Source organism: Varanus komodoensis, unplaced genomic scaffold (assembly GCF_004798865.1).
Source record: "Varanus komodoensis strain SLA01 unplaced genomic scaffold, ASM479886v1 scaffold1, whole genome shotgun sequence".
In the NCBI taxonomy this organism is placed as follows: Eukaryota; Metazoa; Chordata; class Lepidosauria; order Squamata; family Varanidae; genus Varanus; species Varanus komodoensis.
Genome location: NW_025335268.1, coordinates 75,787,667 through 75,806,323, shown reverse-complemented (window position 1 = coordinate 75,806,323; position 18,657 = coordinate 75,787,667). Strand labels below are relative to the sequence as shown.

General features: G+C 64.2%; 1 protein-coding gene across 1 annotated transcript; it reads right to left on the bottom strand.

Moving 5' to 3' along the window:
- Positions 1-4,244: 4,244 nt before the first annotated feature.
- On the bottom strand, positions 4,245-17,952 carry RBM28 (RNA binding motif protein 28). Its single transcript, XM_044430907.1, has 19 exons — positions 17,789-17,952; positions 16,941-17,093; positions 16,121-16,215; positions 15,595-15,670; positions 15,173-15,265; positions 14,677-14,751; positions 14,060-14,174; positions 13,514-13,743; positions 12,983-13,064; positions 12,562-12,671; positions 11,908-11,981; positions 11,645-11,780; positions 8,878-8,942; positions 8,135-8,293; positions 6,665-6,814; positions 6,221-6,295; positions 5,745-6,103; positions 5,256-5,312; positions 4,245-5,104 (listed from the first exon to the last, which is right to left on the bottom strand). The coding sequence occupies exons 1-19, from the start codon at positions 17,910-17,912 to the stop codon at positions 4,903-4,905; spliced, it is 2,430 nt and encodes an 809-aa protein (XP_044286842.1). The 5' UTR covers positions 17,913-17,952; the 3' UTR covers positions 4,245-4,902.
- Positions 17,953-18,657: the final 705 nt, after the last annotated feature.

The following is an 18,657-nucleotide window of genomic DNA, read 5'->3' as shown; positions in this document are numbered from 1 at the left end:
GGGAAACGAGGCGGTGCACACCAGCTGCGACGGGCAGCACCGCAGCCGGCGAGTCGGCACGTGGCAGCCGGCCAGGGTGCTGCAACCGGGTTGCGTAGGTGTGGCATCGGCGCGATTCCCGGTGGGCACCCCGAGCAGCACTCGCACTCGCGCCCGCCCCAGGCCTGGGCCTGCAGCCCGGGCGGGACGTGCGGAGGGCCGAGCTCAGGGGCCCCTCTGGCGAGCTTGGACAGTCTTCTCCCCGTCGAGGCTGCAGCCCTCAGAGGGAATCCGTTGGGAGCCCTGTGGGTAGAACCAAAGGCGTCACTCTCCTTCCACGCGCCTGCGCATGCACGCACACACGGGCAGCTCTGGCAGCCGCCTCTCCCTCCCTGTGCGGGGGCCCGGGGGAGGGCCAGATCGTCAAAGGGCTGGGCAAAACGCTTCAAAGCGCTCCAAAAGAAGGCCAGGCGACTCAGGAGGCTTGTTGCAGGGCCACAGATCTGCCCATCCGAGATGATGAAGGGGGCGGCTGGTGCCCCGTCCCCGCTCGGCCTGCAGCACACAAGCAGGGCCAGGCCTGGCCCGGGAAGGGCCTGGAACGCGCTCTCCCGGTTGGATGCCGCCAGCCAGCAAGCCAGGCCATGGGCTGCGGAGCAACGCGCAAAACGGGCAAGAAAACAAGAGGGCAGTGTGTGTGTGGGGGGAGCTGGAATCAATTTGCAACTCACAAGCCCCCCTTCGAAGTTCTGATGGTGAACACTGGTCTTTCTAAACAGTTGCATAGGGTTTAATTGTGTGGCAGCTGCCAGCCTCTGAAGCACTGATGAGTCGCACTTTGATTAATTTTATATCCATTCACTTTTTGATTCTCAGCAGATTAATTCTCGACTTCAACATTTGACCCACACATTTTACTGGCAAAGTTTGCGGTCATGGGGAGCAGCCAGCAGGGAGGGAGGCATGGAAAAGCATGTGGGGCGGCGGGTGGGGACAGCCCGGAAACGTGATCCAATACCCCGGGGCCCAAACCGCTCGGCTTGCCTGCGCTTCACTTGCTGCCTTCGCCCTCGGAGTGGTAACGGCAAATGAGCCACGGCTGCTGCCGCTGCCAGTTTTCCTTTCCCCGGGTCTGGGTCGGTCTCGCATCAGCCCCGTTGCCACCCCAGATGCCCTGCTCTGATGGAGGGCTGGCTGGGAGAGGGACCAAATGCGCGTCTCCGGGAGGAGAACCCAGACCTCTTTGCCCCCCCCCCCCCCGCCGTTTCCCAGAAACTCGGCGGTGGAGTTGGGCCCTTGGGAAACCCTTGTGCGTAAGAGGCAACCAAGTCATCCCCTCGCGAAGCCAGCCCTACCAGTCACAGCCCCGACTGGGGCCTCTGTTCCCCTCGCGGGCCGTGCCTACGCAGTGCGGTTTGGCAGGTGGACCGTCGAGTGCTCCCGAGGTCGCCCGCAAGCCTTCTCGGGCAAGCAGGGAGGCTGGCCAGGTGGAGCAGGAATGTCTCCCCTGCTCGCCTGGGTTCCCACTCCCGGAAGTGCCGCCAGCCTCTGGCTCCGGACTCGGCCTCCGTCCCCAGCTGGCCTTCTTGGAAGTGAGGAGTCACGGAGCGAGAAGGAGCCCTGGGTGGGAGCAGCTTTAAGGGCACGTGGCTGTGAAGGGGACGACGCAGGGATGCGACAAGCGGCCCCATCGCCCAGCACCATCACCTCCTGAGCAAATGTTTCTCGACTTCGGAGGCTTGGGGCGAGTTGACTTTGCTTGGTTCATCCCATCTGCCCACCCGGCGGCCGACAGTTCAAAGGGTCTGGGCCTCCAGGTGCAGCTCTCCTGTCTGACTCGGATGCGGAGGAGTCCATGGGAGTGGGGAGGGGGGATTTTAATAACGGACCTTTTTGAAAGAAGTGGTAAATGGGGTTCTTACATCAATAAATTGCCAGAATTAAAGATTATTTCTGCCATAAGCTTCTGCCTCTGCACCGATTTGGCAATTGCTTTGCGCAGACACAGCGGCCAGGCTGCTGGCTCGGGCGCGCCTCTGGCCAAGCCGGATGGGGAAGCTCCCCAAGCGGGCGCCCCCTGCTGGAAGGGGGCTTCGTACCCCCACCGTGTCCGTGGGCGCCAGTGCGCGAGTGGCCGCGGCGCTGGGAGAGGCTGGTCTGCCCCAGCACAGCACCTCAGGGACCCCGTGGCGCCTCCAGCCTGGTGCCACCAGCAGCTCAGCCACTTCGGCCTCCCTCCCGCCCAGTGCCAAACCGTTCACGAGCAAGTTGCAGAGCCCTGGCTGGAGCCCCCTCCCCATGGGACCCGGCCGTCCGCAAGCCCCGCGCGTTCCGGATACCTGCTTTCTGTTCTTTAATCAGTTACTGATCCACAAGAGGACGAGCAAGATGGCCAAGACTGCTCAGGAATGTTTGCTGAGCAACTGTCAAAAGTTTTTGGACGTCCAAATAGGCATCACACGTTTACTCTGAGAGAGACACGTTTCTGGAATCCATGTTGATTCCTTTCCAGCAGAGCTTGTCCTTCTGCATGTTTAAATGAAATTCTACCATGTGGAACACTTTCAATCTATTTTACCCAGAGCAGGTGTTTGGCTAACTGGCCCGCAATTCCTTCTCTCGCTCTCCTTGCTCTCTTTTTAAAAACTGCTGCTGCGTTGCCCATTCTCCAGGCTCCCTATTTTTCCTCTGGAAATGGAGCTATCCAGACATGTAACAAGGAATCCCCAAGAGCACTATCTGTAACGTCACACTCAGGACATCAGTGTCTGATGTAAAATCAGAGAAAAGCAACTCTCGTCTTTTGGGCTGCAGACTGCGGAGGGGTCCGAGAAGGGCGCTCGATGGGGTGCATCTTACTGAATACCCCCCCCCAGCGCAAGAGCACAGGGCCTGGCTGGAAGCTCGGCTGGATGGAGAGGGTGGTCGTCGCTGGAGGGAAGTCTCTGCAGATGGGGGGGGGGGGCTTGGCTAGCTCCACACTCACAGAAGGGGAGCGGAGTCCACATCATCTCACACATCCTATGATTATCATATCAGGTATCTCATATCACAGGGTTTTTAGAAGCAGAAGAGGGATGACAGAAAATTGGCTGAAGATGCATCGCTAACTGAAGATAAGCAGATGATCACACATTGCTAGCAGAGAGCGGCAATTAACCGAAATGACTCCTCAGGAAAGCGAAAGGAGAAAGCGCGAGAGCTGAGCATGAAGGAAACAGAAAGCACGACTAAAAGAATTACACAACTTCAACGACAGCAAGGAAGGAACTGGAATTGCGAAAGATTTGCGTATCTTGGCTCACTCAAAGTGCAACAGGCAGTGGCCAAGAACCGAGAAGCCCGGACTTGGAAAGGCAGCCAGGAAGGAGCCAGAAAAGATGACCCAGCACAAGGATGTTCCGGGGGGCCATCCACACGACCACAGTCCCGATCACCCCGGGTGGCTGCAAAAGGGGGCGGGGAAAGAGGGCGCTGCTGGAGGAGAGCTCTGCGAGAGCCCGAGACGAGCCTGAGCCTGCCCTGGAAGCAGCTCCGATGACCTCGCCGCTGCTGTGCTGTGGGCGAGTCTCCCGGAGAAGGGAAGCCACAGGTGGGATGGACAGAGCCCGCCAAGGACACCACGGCCCCGAGCTGGCGCGAGCCGAGCAGAGCTGCCAGCACTACCAGGCCGTTCCGGGGGGCCTCGGCCGCAGGGCGCCGATGTCAGGGGCGGTCTGGTGGCACATCGCAGCGGACGGCCTGCAGCCACAAGGCAGAGATGGGCCTCGGTGTGGGGCCCCACCGGTGCTGCCCCACCCCCTTGGTATCCCAAATTCAAAATCTCTCTTTCCCACACACCCACGCACGATCCGCCAAAGCCGTGCGGGCAGCGTCTCCTCCCGTCCCGTGGGGCCTCTCCTGCAGGCGAGCTCCTGGCGACGGGCAGCACGCCTGCCAGTGGCACCTCCGCGCCCAGCCGCCGCCACGGAGAACCAGCGTGGATACGGTGCTTCCTCCAGAAATCTATCCATGGTTCCCCCATTCTGCCTCTCCGCGCCCTGCGTTTGCCGTGGCTTATACTCACCATCAGTAAAAAGAATAACCCGTGGAAATGGGCACAGTAAAGGCCCTTTCGGGCTGGGAGGGGATGGGAGAGCAGCTGGAGGGCCGAAGGGTGCAGTGTCCCCAGCCCGGCTGCAGCGGCTCTCGTGAGGGGCTGACACGAGAGCGCCGAGCGTCTGCCGGAGTTCGGCTAGAAGGCGCAAGGCAAAGCCAGCTCTGAATGCCGGGTTTTTAAGAAAGCCTTTTATTAAAAAAAGACCATAGAGCTACAGTGCTGCCCCATGTCCAGACCCTCCCCCACCTCTTGCCCCAGAGGGAAGGGACCGTGAGGAAGTCAGAGGACCAGGAAGGCAGGGAAGGCTCTCAGGCACCCCACATAAAAGTGTGACCCACACCGTGCCCTTGCGGGGGGGGGGGGCAGGGCCAAAACACGGGGCAGGCCAACGCTTGCGCAGGCTCCGGACTCCCTTCCAAGAGGCGGGTGGCTGCTGTGAGAGGACAGTGGGCCCGGGAGGGGCTGGGCAGGAAGGACCCCGCACCCCCGGGAGCATGGGGTCACCCCGGCTGCGTGCCAGCTCAGCTCCGAGATGAGAGGCCCGGGCGCTCTGGCCTCGTCCCGCGGGGCAGAAGGCCGGAGAAGCCGCTACCCGTGAAGCGCTCGGGCCTGCCTTGCCTCCCCCGCGCGCCCGGAGCAGCCGTGCAGCCGTCCAGAGGGGCGTGCGCGCACATGCGTGCGGGGAGGCGGGCGGGCGGGCGGGCAGCTGCTCACGGAGGCGGCCAGCACGCCAGGTGGCTGCTCAGCCTCGCCAAGCGCAGTGGCCCCAGGCGCCGGGGGCGGAGGAAGGGCCCGCGTGCCCAGCCGTGCCCCACCAGCTCAGCTCAGCTCTCGAACCACTTGCTCCTCTGGGCGGGCAGGGCCCGCCCGCCCGTGCCAAGGATCCGGCGCTTGTACTGCTCCACCAGCTGCTCGAAGCGGGCCTCCGCCTGGCTGCGTCCTGCCCGCCGCGTCTTCCGGGGCACCTGCGGGAGGAGCAAGCACGTCACACCGCGTGGGAGAGCGGGACGCCGGCGCAGGGGCTGCCTGTGCGGGGCGAGCCCGGCACGCCGGGGGGGGGGGGGACAGCTGGAGCGGGCTGGCTGGCGGGGGCTGCTCCTGCCTGCCCCCCAGGGCTGTTCTGGCCAACTCACCTGCTTGGGCCCCTCGGGGGGCCTCGGCTGCCTCTGCAGTTTACTCGGAGGGCCTGGCTTCTTGGTGGGGGGGCGGCTTGGCTTTGCCCTTATCCCGCTTCCTGCAAGAGACGCCGTTGAGCGCATGAGCGCGGCTGAGTGAGCCCGCAGCCCTTCCGCGCCCGCCCGCCCGCCTCGCCACAGCCAGAGGGCGGCCGCCCAGCCTCCTGTCCTCCCTCTCCCTCTCCCGCCCGGCCTCGGCCCCATCCTTCCTGCTCTACACAAGGGCTGCCACGCCAGCGGCTGGCCGGAGCCACAGAGGCCGGGGCCTGCGCAGCCTCCGTGTCCCCAAGGAGAGCAGGACGGAAGCCCGGCAGTTAGGGCAGCGGCAGCCGGCACAGGAAGCCAGGAGGAGGAGGAGGAGGAGGAGGAGGCAGGAGCAACCAGGGCCACACAGCCAAGGAACAGGGGGACAAGGCCTGCGAGGCGAGGCGAGGCGAGGGGAGGGGAGGCCACTGCTGCCCAAGATCCTCCCCACCCCCCGCTCACCCTACCTGATCTTGGGTCCCCGGTGGGAAGGCAGAGGCAGGACCTTGCGGCGCTTCTTGCCGCTCGGCAGCTCCACCTGCTCGATTTCCGCACGTGTCTGGAACCCGGACCAGGGGGCGGAGCCTTCCGTGGGACGGGGGTCCGAAAGGGTCTGCTTGGCCTCCGGGGCATCCCTGGGCCTCTTCTTGCGGGGGCCCCGTGACGGCTCGAACCCCGGGGGACGCTCGCCCACGTTCGTCCCTGGGGCTGTCCTCTGCCTCTTGGTCCGCGGGGCCGGGCTTTCGGGGACCGTGGGCCCGCCAGCGGCAGCTGCTCCCCCCTTGCTCGGCAGCCCCTCCGCAGCCTGCCTCTGCCTCAGCTTTTGCTGCAGCGGAGAGAGGAAGGGTCAGACTCCTGGGGTGGGATGCTGCGTGGGCACGGCAGGAGCACCGGGGTGCGCCCACTCCAGCCGCGCACGGGGCAGGGCGCCGGGGCCGCTCACCAGGCTGCGCTGGGCGCGCTGCTCCTTCAGCTTCAGCTTCCGCCGATCCTCCAGGGAGAACTCCACGATGGGCCGCTGCGGAGACGAGCCTCGCTGAGCGACGGGCCCCGAGGCCCCCAGACACAACCGGCCAGGAGCCCCGTGCACGGCTGGCCTCCCCTCCCGCCAGCAGCAAGGGCGGGTGCGGCAGCGCGCGAGTGTTGGGAGGGGGTGCGGGGGCCGCCCCCGCCAAGCTGATGCCTCGGACGGCCGCGTGGGGAGCAGGTCCAGGAAGCCTCCCGGTCCCGGGGAAGGCGGACGGGCCCCTGCCTCCCAATCCGCCACTCCAGCAGGAGCGCCCAGCCGACCCGGCGCCCTCCGAAGCGAGCGGCAGGCGCGTTGCCGCCAAGCAGCAGCCCCCCCCCCCGGGGACCCCGGGGGGGGGGGCGCCCGGCCAGGACCTACCTTCTGGGCCCCAAAGAGCCGGGGGTTGTTGTTGACGTGGCGCAGCGCGGCGAGGGCGTGCTCGTGCTCCTGGAACTCCACGAAGGCGTAGCCCAGCGACTGGCCCCGGCCCTTCGCCGCCGGCGCCTTCAGGGCCCGCATCACCCGGCTCTGCAGAGCGATGGACGGCATCACGGGGGCGACCGAGGCAAGGGCTGCAGCGCCCCTCGGGGTGCACCAGGCCCCCTGGCAGCCGTGGGGAGACGAATCCTGAATCCTGACCCCATCGCTTGGGGGCTCTTCCTTCTTTTCAGATACAGGCCAGTTGTTTTAAATCAGAGCCATGGCGGTTTGGCTTGCTGGCTGAAGAGCTGCTGCTGCTGCCAGTGCCCCCTGCTGCCCCCCTCACCTGTGCCTGGAGGCTGCCGCCGTGCCCCCCCCCCCAATTTCTGGAGTGCCATCCCTGCTGCCCACGCTTCCACTGCGCCCCACCTGCCCCAGCTGCAGCAGAGCGGGCCGGCCGGGCCGGGCAGAGAATGACCACACGGGCAGGAGAGGAGCAGGCAAAGGGGGGCGGGCAATGGACCCGACAGGCCAACCCACCGCCTTTCAGGCCCGCACGCCGAAGCCCTTGGGCACCGCTGACGGGCGCTGGGGCCGGTCTTCTTGTGGGAACGACAGGGAGGGTTTTGCTAGTACGGCACTTCTGTGTCTGGAGGGTGGCGAGGAGGACGGTTAGAGCGGATGGCAGACGAAGTGTGTTGGAATATTGGATGGTTTGTGACTGGTCTGGTTGGTCCCTCCCCTCCCCTCCCCTCCCCTCCCCTCTCCTGTCTGTCTCCTGTCTCCTTTGCTGAGGAATGGGAATTGATGGATCCGGCAGCAGCGGCAGCAGGCGCCCGCTTCGGGCGGTCCTGGCGCTGAGCACCCAGCGTCCCGGCGGGGCCACCAAGCCTGGGAGCAGGGCGGCTGCCAGGCCATTGGGCTGTGGGGCAGCCCTGGGCGTGTGACGGCCAACTCCGGCAGCTGGCCGGGAAAGGGGCGACGCTGGCACTCCGCTCAGGCTCCCAGGCTCCCGCCTCTCGAGACACGTCTGCGCCTACCACCCCCTCCCAATCTGCCCCCACTTCCCCAGCTGTGCGCACACGTCCCCCACTGTTTTGGGAAGAACGGGGCGGAAGCCACGGGCACAACGCTCCAGCGACAAGAAGAAAGAGGGCGCACACGCCCCTTCTGGCAGCACTGCGGTGCCAGTTCAACAGCGCCTCTCTCGGGGGGGCAGCCATGCCTGGGAAATGCCCCCCCCCCCACTGCTCAGACCCAAGACTCTTCCGGCTGCTGGCAAAGCATCCCAGGGGAGAAACCCCCTGGCTCTCTTCCTGGGAGTGGTTCTGAAGGCCAGGCACAGCGGTGCAAGCCAGGCAGAAGTGCAACCCGGGCGGGCGGGCGGGCGGGTGGGCGGGCAGGGTCCCGCAGCAGCCCAGAACTCACCTCCCGGATCCGGACCCCCGGCACGCCACTGACCGCCTGAAGCATCAGCCTCCGGAGCTGAGCATCATCCACACTCTTGGGCAGGTTGTGGACGCAGAGCCTCGTGCGAGACACGAAGATGTTCAGGTCCTTCAGCTTCTGCCGCTTCAGCTCCTCGAACTGAGGGGGGGGGAGAGGGAGAGGGAGGGGAGAAATGGGCCACGGCCACGCAGTCCAAAGGATGCACACACCAGAGCTGAAGTGGCCAGCGGGTCGTGGCCCGAGGCCGGGTCAGGCCAGGGGTCTCGCTCTGGGCCACCCGCGGAGCTCCCCCTGTGCGCGCCGCTTCCCCTCACAACGATGCCCCCACCCCAGCGCGACGGTCTGGGCGGCACCACTGCTGCTGCTCGAAAGCGAGGCCCGGCTCCGTCTGTAGCGCCGCTGCTCCCAAAGGCACCCGCTGAGCGGCCGGCAGGAGCCACACGGCTTCCGGGGCCGGCTTGGTGCTGGGGGGCAGGCCCGGGGCCGTCCCCTGCAAGGCCCACCCGACACGCAGCGCTGCCGGCCCACGCCGACGGTCCCGGCTGGGCCGGGAAGGGGCTGCTCGACCCCGGGCATTGCCTCCCTCGCTCCCCGGCACATCTGGCCGGCCGCCACGGGGCCCAGGCCCCGATCCGGCCCGGGGCAGCGAGCGCCTGCACGCTGTGCTGGAGACGGCCTGCCCCGTGCCCCCCGCCCCCGCAGGCCAGGCGCCACGGACTCACCCGCACCCTCTTGGCCAGGTCGGCAGCGCTCATGCCTTCGGCGGCTTTCGTGCCGGCGCGGATCACTGGAGAGGAGAGGAAGCATGGTGGTTTTGCCAGGCCGTGGGGGCGGCGGGGGGGCCACCGCCTCTGGCTGCCGCAGCGTCCACCCCGATACCAGCAGCCGTGGCTAGCTCCCTTGCTGCAGCAAGCCACCCCCACCCGGGGCCCTTTGTCACAGCCCGGGGCTGGCGAAGGATGCGCAGCAGCGCCCTGGCCTGCGGGGCGGGGGGAGAGCTGCACCACTGCAGCAACCGGCCCCAGTGAGAACGCCCCCTCCGCGGGCTCCACGGCGACACGGCTCGGCCGCGAGGGCCGCACTAACCTCAACCCAAAAGCCCCCAAGCCGCCCCGCCCCGCCCCCCTTTCCAGGAGCACTGCCCCCTTCACTGGGCTGGTGGCAATGGACAGCAAGGCAGGCCAAGCCGACGGGCCCCCCACAAGCTGGCCCCCGTCCCACAGGGCCTCTGGGCCAAACAGAGCCTCTCAGAAATTCCTCGGCAGGCTTCCGGCTGCTGACACTCCCCTGTGGAGCCCTCTGTGACTGGGCCCGGGGCGGGTGCTGAGGCCGCCTCGCAGGGCTCGGTCCAGGGTGCCCCCCCCCCCCCGGCCCACAAGGGGCAACTGAAGGCAGGGGGCTGCTCAAATGGATGGACCCCCTGCCTGATGACAATTCTATCCCACCTTGCTACTTTAGACAGACATAAAAACACAAATGAAAGCTGCATTGGTAGCAAGGATAAAACAGACTTAGCGTCCTACAACAGGCTTTTAAAGAGTTTCCTGTCTCCAATTGATGGCGACCGCGTGAAAGTCCGCCAAAAATGGGGGCTGGCCACTCAGAGTGGGGGCATGTCATGAGCAGAGCCGGCTGGAGCCGGGGGTCAGACTAGATGGCCCGGGAGGCCCCTTCTGGCTTGCTCTGTCTCTGTGCTTCTAAAACTTCCTGTGCGGGACATCCCTGCTTATCTGCTCTACATTCAAGGCTGTGGCCCCCTTCGTGGAGCTCGCCTGTCTCGTATTTGGTGTTCCCCCTCCTCCTCCGCTTGCGACTTTGCCCAGCACGACTGCCTTCCCATGATGAGCCCAAAGGCAGACAGCCTCAGGAAGACCTGCACCTGGTGCCTGGCCCCGGGAGCCAACGCGGCCTCCCCCTCCTCCCCACGCCTTAGTCTAATGCTCATCTGACGGCTGCCCTGGACGGAAGGCCGAGGAGCAGAAGCCGACAAAGGCTGCCTGGCCGGCCGGCTGCCACCACAAAGCTCCAGAAGGAAAGGCAGCTTCTGCTTGCAAGGGGCTCATCAAAAAGCGGGGGGGGGGGGGGGGATGCGTCTTCTTGACTGATCAAGGGATACAAGAGCACCACCTAGCTTTCACTTATAACATGCCAAGATCAGAAAACTTTGGATAAAGAGAGAGAAATGACGGATGGGAAGGCAAATCAGAAAGCGATATGGTCTGACAGCCGCCTCGGGAAAACGCTGCAAGCTCAGAGGATGGCGAATGCTTGAAAAAGTTTAGAATTTACAGGAACCACAGCCTAGTTAGAAATGGCCAGGTGTTCTTACCTTTCCTTCCCCTTTTACACTTAAGGCTTTTGGGGGGGGGGGTTGCGCAGGCTTGTGAGCCTTGAGGCCGCAAGAGGGGGAGCTAGGAGGAAATGTCGCCGGTGGCGCAGCAAACCATTCTGAGCCCCGGGAACCCATACGCAGGGCAGAGGGAGAGATGGGGCTACGCCTCGGAGGTCCACAGGCAAGAATCAAATGGGGGGGGGCAGCACAGGGTACGACCCTGGTCAAAGGGCAGGCACATGGCGGGCATGTCGTGAGTGGAGCCGGCTGGAGCCGGGGGTCAGACTAGATGGCCCCAGAGACCCCTTCTGGCTCGCTGTTTCTGTGTTTGGAACAGGCCTCTCTGAAGAGGGAGTCTGGAACCCGCTCTTCACTAGCCACCTTACGCAGCTGCTGAAGCATCAGCGCTTGGTAGCCCGAGGCAGGAAGCCTGGGCCGCTCTCACGAACAAAAGCCAGCTGCTTAGAATGGCAAATCAAGAGCGGCTCGGCCCTGTGGGAGGCAGGGAAGCCCAGGCAACGTGCAACTCCTTTCCTCAGCACATTTTCAGGACTCTCCTAAAATTCTGCTGCATAGACCCTGTGCTTGTCAGATCGCCCTCCTCAGTCGGAGCACTGAGGCCCCTGGGACCTAAACACGCCCAGGAGGCTCTGGGGGTGCTGGCCGAGGGCCGCCAGGGAGAACGGCTTCCCCTGCGGTCACGGAAAAGCACCAGCGAGGGGAGGCCATGCCATTCGGCTCGGTGTCTCCCCGCTCTCAGGCTGGGGTGCTACAGGCCCCGAGGCTTCCGGGTAACACGAGCACAACCGAGGGCAAACGGGGTGCCCCGGGCCACGGCTGACAGCAAGGCAGTGCGGAAACCCAACAGGTGCAGCACAGCAGACAGCAGACTGTGTCCAGGAACTGGGTTTCCCCGTCGCCCCCCTCACAGGCGAGACCGCCGTCGCAGGCACCCCATTGCCTGACAACGCCACGCGGGTGCCGCTGCTCGCACGGGGACCACAGAGGGGCGGCAGCCACCGCAAGGGCCAGGGGCCCGGGCAGGTTCTGACCCAAGTGCCAGGCTGCGGGGAGGCGGCTCTGCCTGGGCCGGCTGCTCGCCAGAGGCCTTGCGGCCCGGCCTGCCCCACCCGCCCCGCCCCGGGCACTCCACTCACAGCCTTCGCGCGCCAGGTAGAGGTTCCGGGTGCCGGTGGGCTGCTTCACCTTCTTGCTTCGCAGCTGCTGGGCCTCCTCGCGGCTGACGGCAAGGTCCACCCGGAGGCGGCGGCCGCCCAGATGGAGTCCCCCGCCCTTCCAGGGAGGAGGAGGAAGCACAGTGAGGGAGGAGCAGGCCTGAGAGCACAGGTCAGCCCAGGCCCGGCCCGGCCCGGCCGCCAGAAGGGGCAACAGGCCCCCATCTTCCCACAACAGCCCTCACCTCGCTCTCGTCCTGAGCCGCCTGCAGGGCCTTCTGGGCTCCCTCCTGGGTCAGGAACTGGGCGAAGGCGCAGCCTGGGGGTAAGACGGAGGGCCCTCAAAGCGAGCGGCGGGGGCCCTGGCGGGGCAGCGGAGGCACCAGGCTCGAAGCCGGTGGAGCTCGGGCAGCCGGCCGCGCCTTGGCTAGCGGCCGCCGTAGAAACGCCGCCAGGAGGGAGGAGGCCAGCACAGGGCCGGCGTCGCCCCCGGCTCCCCATCCACTCCCCGTGCACGGTGCCACTCTGGGCGCTCCTGAGAGAAGAGGCCGGCACACGGGGCCGCGACGGGTCCTCCCAGCAACCCTGCGAGGGGGCCACTACTGCTCTTCCTGCGTGACAGCTGCGGGCGGGAGCTGTGAGCACGCGACCCACCCGTGGCCAAGCCACGCGTCTGCAGCAGCGGAAGGAGACCGGCTGCCTCCCAGATGCGTTGGGCGCCCAGGCCCGCAATCCCCGACCACTGGCTCTGCTGCCTAGGGAGAAGGGAGTGTGCTCCTGGGCATCTGTGGGGCACCGGCTTGCCTGCCCTGGCCTGCCTCAAAGCGGGGACCTGAGCTCCTGCCTCGACTAGGGGGGGGGGGGGGGCTCAGCAGCGACCGAACCGCCAGCCCAGCTACCTTTGGAGTGCTCCGTGTCGGGGTGCAGCACGATCCGCACATACTTGAGGCCCCCAAACGGCTCCAGCAGTTCCTCCAGCTCCTCCTCTTCAGTATCAAAGGACAAGTTCCTGGGGAGCCGAGGGGGGAGGAAAGGCAGCACGGGGAGGGGGGAGGTCAGCCCGCCAAGGTCTGACCAGCACAACCGCTCTGCAGCCAGAACGGGCCGAAGCAGGCCCACCCATGCCCCCCGGGCAGCCCCACTGCGAGAACTGTCCCACTGAGAGGTGAGGCCTTAGCTGAGCACGTGGATCGGGTGGGGTGGAGAGGAGGGGAGGGGAGGGGAGGGGAGGGCATGTGGCTGGATTGCTGCCTGACGGTCCAGGGCACCAGCTGCCGGGCGCTTCGCGGGGACCGTGTGGAGCCAGAGCGCCAAGCCCACCTGATGAAGACCGTCCTCCCTTCAGCGACATCCGAGGGGCGCGTCCTGCGGTCCTTCCCCGGCTCCAAGGGGGCCTCACCTCCTGCAGCAGGAAGAACCAGGGGAGGTGCAGGTCTTACACCACCGCAAGCAGGGCCCACCTTCCGCAGGCACGATGCCGTCCGCCTCAGTGCGGCCTGGCCCAGGAGGCCCTGGCCAGGCTGCCCCGCCAGCTGCCGGAGCCGGGCTCAGGATGGAGGCGGCAGAGGCTCCCCGAGGCGGCCAGAAGGGGAGCTGCAGGGACCGCCAGGGACCGCCGAGGCACCTTGTCTCCGAGCGCAGGCCACAGGGGGAGAGCTGCCACTTTGCTTGGGGGCTTGCCGGGGAACCTGCCTGGACACCCTGGGAAGCAGGAAGCCTGGCTAGACAGACCGTCGGCCCAGCCCAGATGAGAGGGTGTATCTTCTGGTCCTCTGAATGCTGGCATTTTAAGCTGTGCAACCGCCTCCACCACTACCCCCACAGCTCCTCAGAAACGCTAAAGCAACCAACCTCCTCCTCTCTTGGAGCCCTCTTCCTCTTCTTCCTCCTCCTCCTCGTCATCGTCTTCCTCCTCCTCCTCTTCGTCATCTTCCTCCTCCTCTTCACTGCCTCCCGCATCTTCATCAGAGCTTCCAGTCTCGGCAAGCTCCTCCTCTTCCTCATCCTCTGCTTCCCCAGAGGGCTCCACCCTGCTGGGCTCCTCTTCCTCGCTATCTCCAGCTGGGACCTGCTCGAAGTACCTGCAAGGGCAGCCAGGCGAGCAGCACAACCATCAGGAGGTGGCAGCGGCGGCAGCACCCAGTCCTGTCGAGCAGCCTTCCTGGGACGCTGCTGCTCCGGGAGCCTTGCCGCACGCCGATGGAGGCAAGGAGGAACCCGGCGCAGGCTGGCGACCGCCAGTGCGCCTCAAGCGCGACCTGGTTCTCCCCCAGCCCCGAGGGGGGCTTGTGCCGCCCGTTCAGGGCATCACCGCCACAGGCCCTCTTTTCGCCAGACGCAGGCGCACTGCCCTCTCATGCAGAGCGGCGCCCTCCAGAGAAGCCCCCGGCCGCTTACCTGCCCCACCGCGTGGGCTCAGCGGGCCCCAGCACTGCTCTTCCGGAGTCGTCTTCCGCATCGCTGCCAGCGGCACCCTCCTGCGGGGTCTTGCCTGGCTTCCTCTCCTGGTTCCCTGGGAGATGTCACAAGGAGGCCCAAGGGGGATGTCTCTGCCCAGTCTGACTCGCTCAGGAAAGGCCCCCATCCCATCCTGGTTTTCCAGCATTTCGAAGGAAGCCCGGCCCTCTGGCAGCATCCAACACCAGCCTTCAAGGGAACGGCGGCTCCAAGGAAGGCGGTGTGACTGGAGGCCCGATAGCGACACAGCACGGCTGCGGGAAGCCCAAGAGGGACCCGCGGAGGGAAGGCCCAGCCCAGTGCCGGGGCCAGGCTGGGGCTGCATCGCCCCCGAGCTGGGCAGGCTCCTGTGGCACACGCAGGTGACCGCCCCGCACCACGGCCTCACGCCCGGCGCGTGCGGCTGCACAGCCTCTGGAGACAGGGCTTCTGGCTTCCGGCCTCCCGCGCAGGCAGGTGGCTTCCAGGTCTCCCGGCAGGCAGCTCTGGCGCGAGGGGAGAGAACAGCCGCACCTGCCCCGCCCTCCTACCAGTGGCAGGGGATCGCCACCACTTACCGGCAGGAGAGGCTGCTGCCTGCATCGCTTGGTACTTGTCCCGGGCCACGGCCCAGTCCACCGCCACCGGGCGTGCTGCGGAAAGAAAGGCGCGAGGGAGCTGCTGCGAGACGGGCGCTGCGTGTGCCCCGCGCCCATGACACGCGGGTCACGAGTCAGGCACCACGCAAAGCGCCTCGGCCGCTCGCCTGACTCGGTTCACGTGCCTTGAGGCCCCTCTGAGAGGGACTTTTGGAAGCCTGCTTTACGAAACCAGCACGCCCCAGATGAGGCAGGGCCCTCAGCACGCAGGTTCCTACAGAGCAGCGGGAGCCGCCCTTGCCTCAGGGCCGCTGTGCTGGCGTGACTGACCGGCGCAAGCCCCCCGGGTGGCAGAGGAAGCTCCGCCTCCGAAGAGGCCCCCACCTGCATGCGCCAGGTGTCCTGACCACGGAATCACTGAGGTGGACAGAAGGCGCCTCCTGCGTCTTTCAAAAGACACACAGCCTGGACTCACCCTTGATCTCCTTCATGTTCACTCCTTTCAGAGCCTTCCCTGCTTCCAGGACGTTCCTGAACTGCACAAAGGCAAAGCCACGCAGCTTCCCATCTGCAGGAGAGCCACACTCAGGCCACCGCCACCTCACCCGCTGTGGTCACAGCTCAGACCAAGACACACCATCACCGCTCTGGAGCACCAAACCCTCTGGTCTACCCACACGTTTGAGGGCGGAGGAAGGCGAGAGCCAACGGCATCAGCAAGACCTGCCACCCTCAATGCACCCCATCTCAAGACAGCCACTCGTGCCGATGTGCGTGGGGTTTTCTCCTCCAGACGAGGGAACTCGCTGCTCTCCAGGCAAATTCACCACGAGTGCACGTGGGGGACGGGGGGGGGGGGCGGCAACTAAGACAGCAGTAGGGAAAGACTGGGCGTGCCTGGTTTTCGGGGAAGAGTTGCTTCCAGGACCGTGCCAAATGGAGAAAATGCTGACTTCAGGTCCTCTTCTGTGCACTAGGAATAGACAAAATGAAGCCAGTGGCAGAAATCACCGGCAGCAATGGGATAACTAAATATAATCCCCAGCCCCAAATCCTACAAGCCTCTTAGGCCAGTCGGCTGGGTTGCTGGAGGCTCACAGTGCCCCTCAGTGGGAAGCCTGAAAGGCTCGTGCTACTGCTTTGCTCTGAGTATCTAACCTGAGCAATTTGCTATAACTCCCCTTATAACCAGGGCAGAAACAGCACATCATCAGAGCCAAGCGCATCAAGCACAAGGAACCACAAGAAAGAGGGATTTGGAGCATTAATCTGGCCGCTCCGCAGCAATGGCTGAGTTCCATCTCACGCGACAGAGAGAGAATGAGAAAGAGGCAGGTGCTGCAGTGACCCCATGAAAGGATCCCAGTTCCAGCAGCCTCATCATCTGCCCAGGAGAAGGAGACCCCCTGCCCTTGGCTCATACCTTGAAACTCAGGTTGCGGACAATCAGCCTGGCTTTCTTTGAAGCCCCTTTTGTCCTCTGGTGCTTCTGCACTGGTTGGGAGGCTTCAGAGGCATCTGGAACAAAGAGGGATGCTAGTCAATCAAGTGGGGCTTGGTAGGAGCAACGGTGCTTTAAGAGCACAACAGGGGAATGGTAAGTGTGAGATAACATCCAGAAAAGAGCTGAAGACACAGGACAAGATTCCCTACAACCAAATCTGAAACAAACCTGAAACTTGGGATTTAACTGGCACTTTCTTGCTTTACAAGTACAGTCATCCAAATACACGACTAGAAAAAGATTTAGTTGGCTGTACAGCCTTCTCTTACTACCTCTAATGTTTTGCCCCAAACAAATACCTTAAAAATCCTCACAGGAGCAAATCCCAGCGGAGCAGTTTGCTGTTTGCCCCACCGCTGAAATACCCTCCCAATTGGAAGCTTCTTTCTGACGTTCCACTGGAAAGTACCTCCACGTGGCTTCTGGAGCTTTTCTCAGAAAGTGGAAAGAACAACAGCCATTTCTCTTTTGTTTTTAAAGCCAACCAAATATTTCTGAAGTGTTTATGAGACAATCAGAGCTCGTTTTCTGGGCCACAAGCATCCAAAGCAAAACCAAAACATGGCACAAAGCCTTCTTCAAGAGCACCAGAAACTGCAAGGCTGCACATATCGCACCAAAGTATTCGCATGTAAGCAAGTTTTCCTGACTTCCCCCAAGTTCAGCAGTAACACTACTTCTAGGGGCCTACAGCAGTGCACAGCAAGCCCCTCTTACACAGGCAGACTCTCAGACCTACCTCCGTCCTTCTTCCTTTTTTGCCTTGGCTTTGGATTAGCAAGTGCCACACTGATCTTGTGGTCCCCCAAAGTGGTGATCTCCTGGACTGCTCTCTGAGCATCCTCTGACAAGGAGAAAGTCACAAAACCGAATCCACGACAAGTCTCACTACCTAAGAAACAAATTATCAGGCATGAAACAAAGATTAACAAATCGCTAAAGAAGAGACTTCGCAAACGTGATGGAGGATTCCATTCCATCCCTATCCCTCCCACTTCCTGTAACTTGAATGATATAGTTTGGGAGCACTTTCAAAGTTAAGATTATTAGAACAATGTGGAATATTCTAAGTCACAGAAAGTGTTCCGCCGCTTGAGGAAAATTCGATCACAACTTTCAAACATTCAGCCGAGATCAATTATCCAGGCACGCCAGCACGGGCTTGGGAGGGCGGCAAGCTGCTCGGTCCCTGCCTAATCTGTGGGGCAACCGGGCACCGGGCAGAGCGGGTTCATCCGGGTCCGCCCTGCGGAGCGCCAGCCTGTGCGCCCGTGCGCGGGGGGCCGCCGCCGGCACCGGGAAGGCTCCCTGCAGCACGCCTGCCTCGGGCGGGGAGGCAGCGGCGGCGGGCGAGGCGGGGGCCCTCCTCCGCGCTAGAAGGGGCCGCCCGTCCCGCGCAGGCGCTCCGCGTGGGCCCTGCACGCCCGGAGGACTGCGCGGAGGCCGGTCCCCGCCCGGGGCGCAGCCAGCAGCCGCGCGGCGGAGCGGGGTGGGCGCCACGGCCAGGCCCGAGCGCGCCCGGCCCCGAAGGGCTCCCGGCCGCGGCCCCCGCCCGCCCCGCGCCCGCGGAGGCCTCCCGCCGCTCACCGGGCTCCGTGACGGCCACGGCCCGCCGCACCGGCCCCGCCCGCCCGAACTCGCGCTCCAAGTCCGGGCCGCGCGTCGAAGCAGGCAGGCCCCGCACCAGCACCGTCCTGCCGGCGCCCGCCATGGCCGGCTCCCCGACACGCTACGGGGCCTTGGGCGGCGCCATCTTGGGGCCTCCCCGAAAAGGGCCCGGCCGGAAACGCGGCCGCCCCCTCGGGTTCCTCCCGGGGAAGGGCGGCGCGCCACCCTGCCGCCCCCTGCCGGCCAGGAGGAGTCTGCGCAGGCAGGAGGAGCGAGCGGCCCCTCGCCGGCCAATCGCCGGCGAAAGGACTTCTGCACGTGCGCCGGGACTGACCAACTTCTCTAAAAAAACCAGCTGCTAGCAAAGGAGAAATCGAAAGATGTTTGTTTGTTTGTTTATTTATTTAGAAAATTTCTATGCCGCCCCATTCGCCGAAGCCTCGGGGTGGCTCACAAAACATCAATTAAAATATAATACACTAAAAATATAAAACGAATTAACAATATAAAATAAGTTGCCCTGGCCAAAGAATAAAATAAGCAAATAATATTAGCAATTAAAATGATGTTTGAATAAAAAGGTCTTCGCCTGGCACCGAAAAACAAATAACGACGGCGCCCGGCGGACCTCTCTGGGGAGCGCATTCCATAACTCAGGCACCACCGCAGAGAAAGCCCTCCTCCGAGTAACCACCCTCCTGATTTCTTTCACGGAGAGTTCCCGGAGAAGGGCCTCCCCCGCAGATCTCAAGGGGCGGGTGGGCATATATGGACGTAAGCGCTCCTTCAGGTAGCCAGGACCCAAGCCGTTTAGGGCTTTATAGGTCCTCACCAACACCTTGAATTGG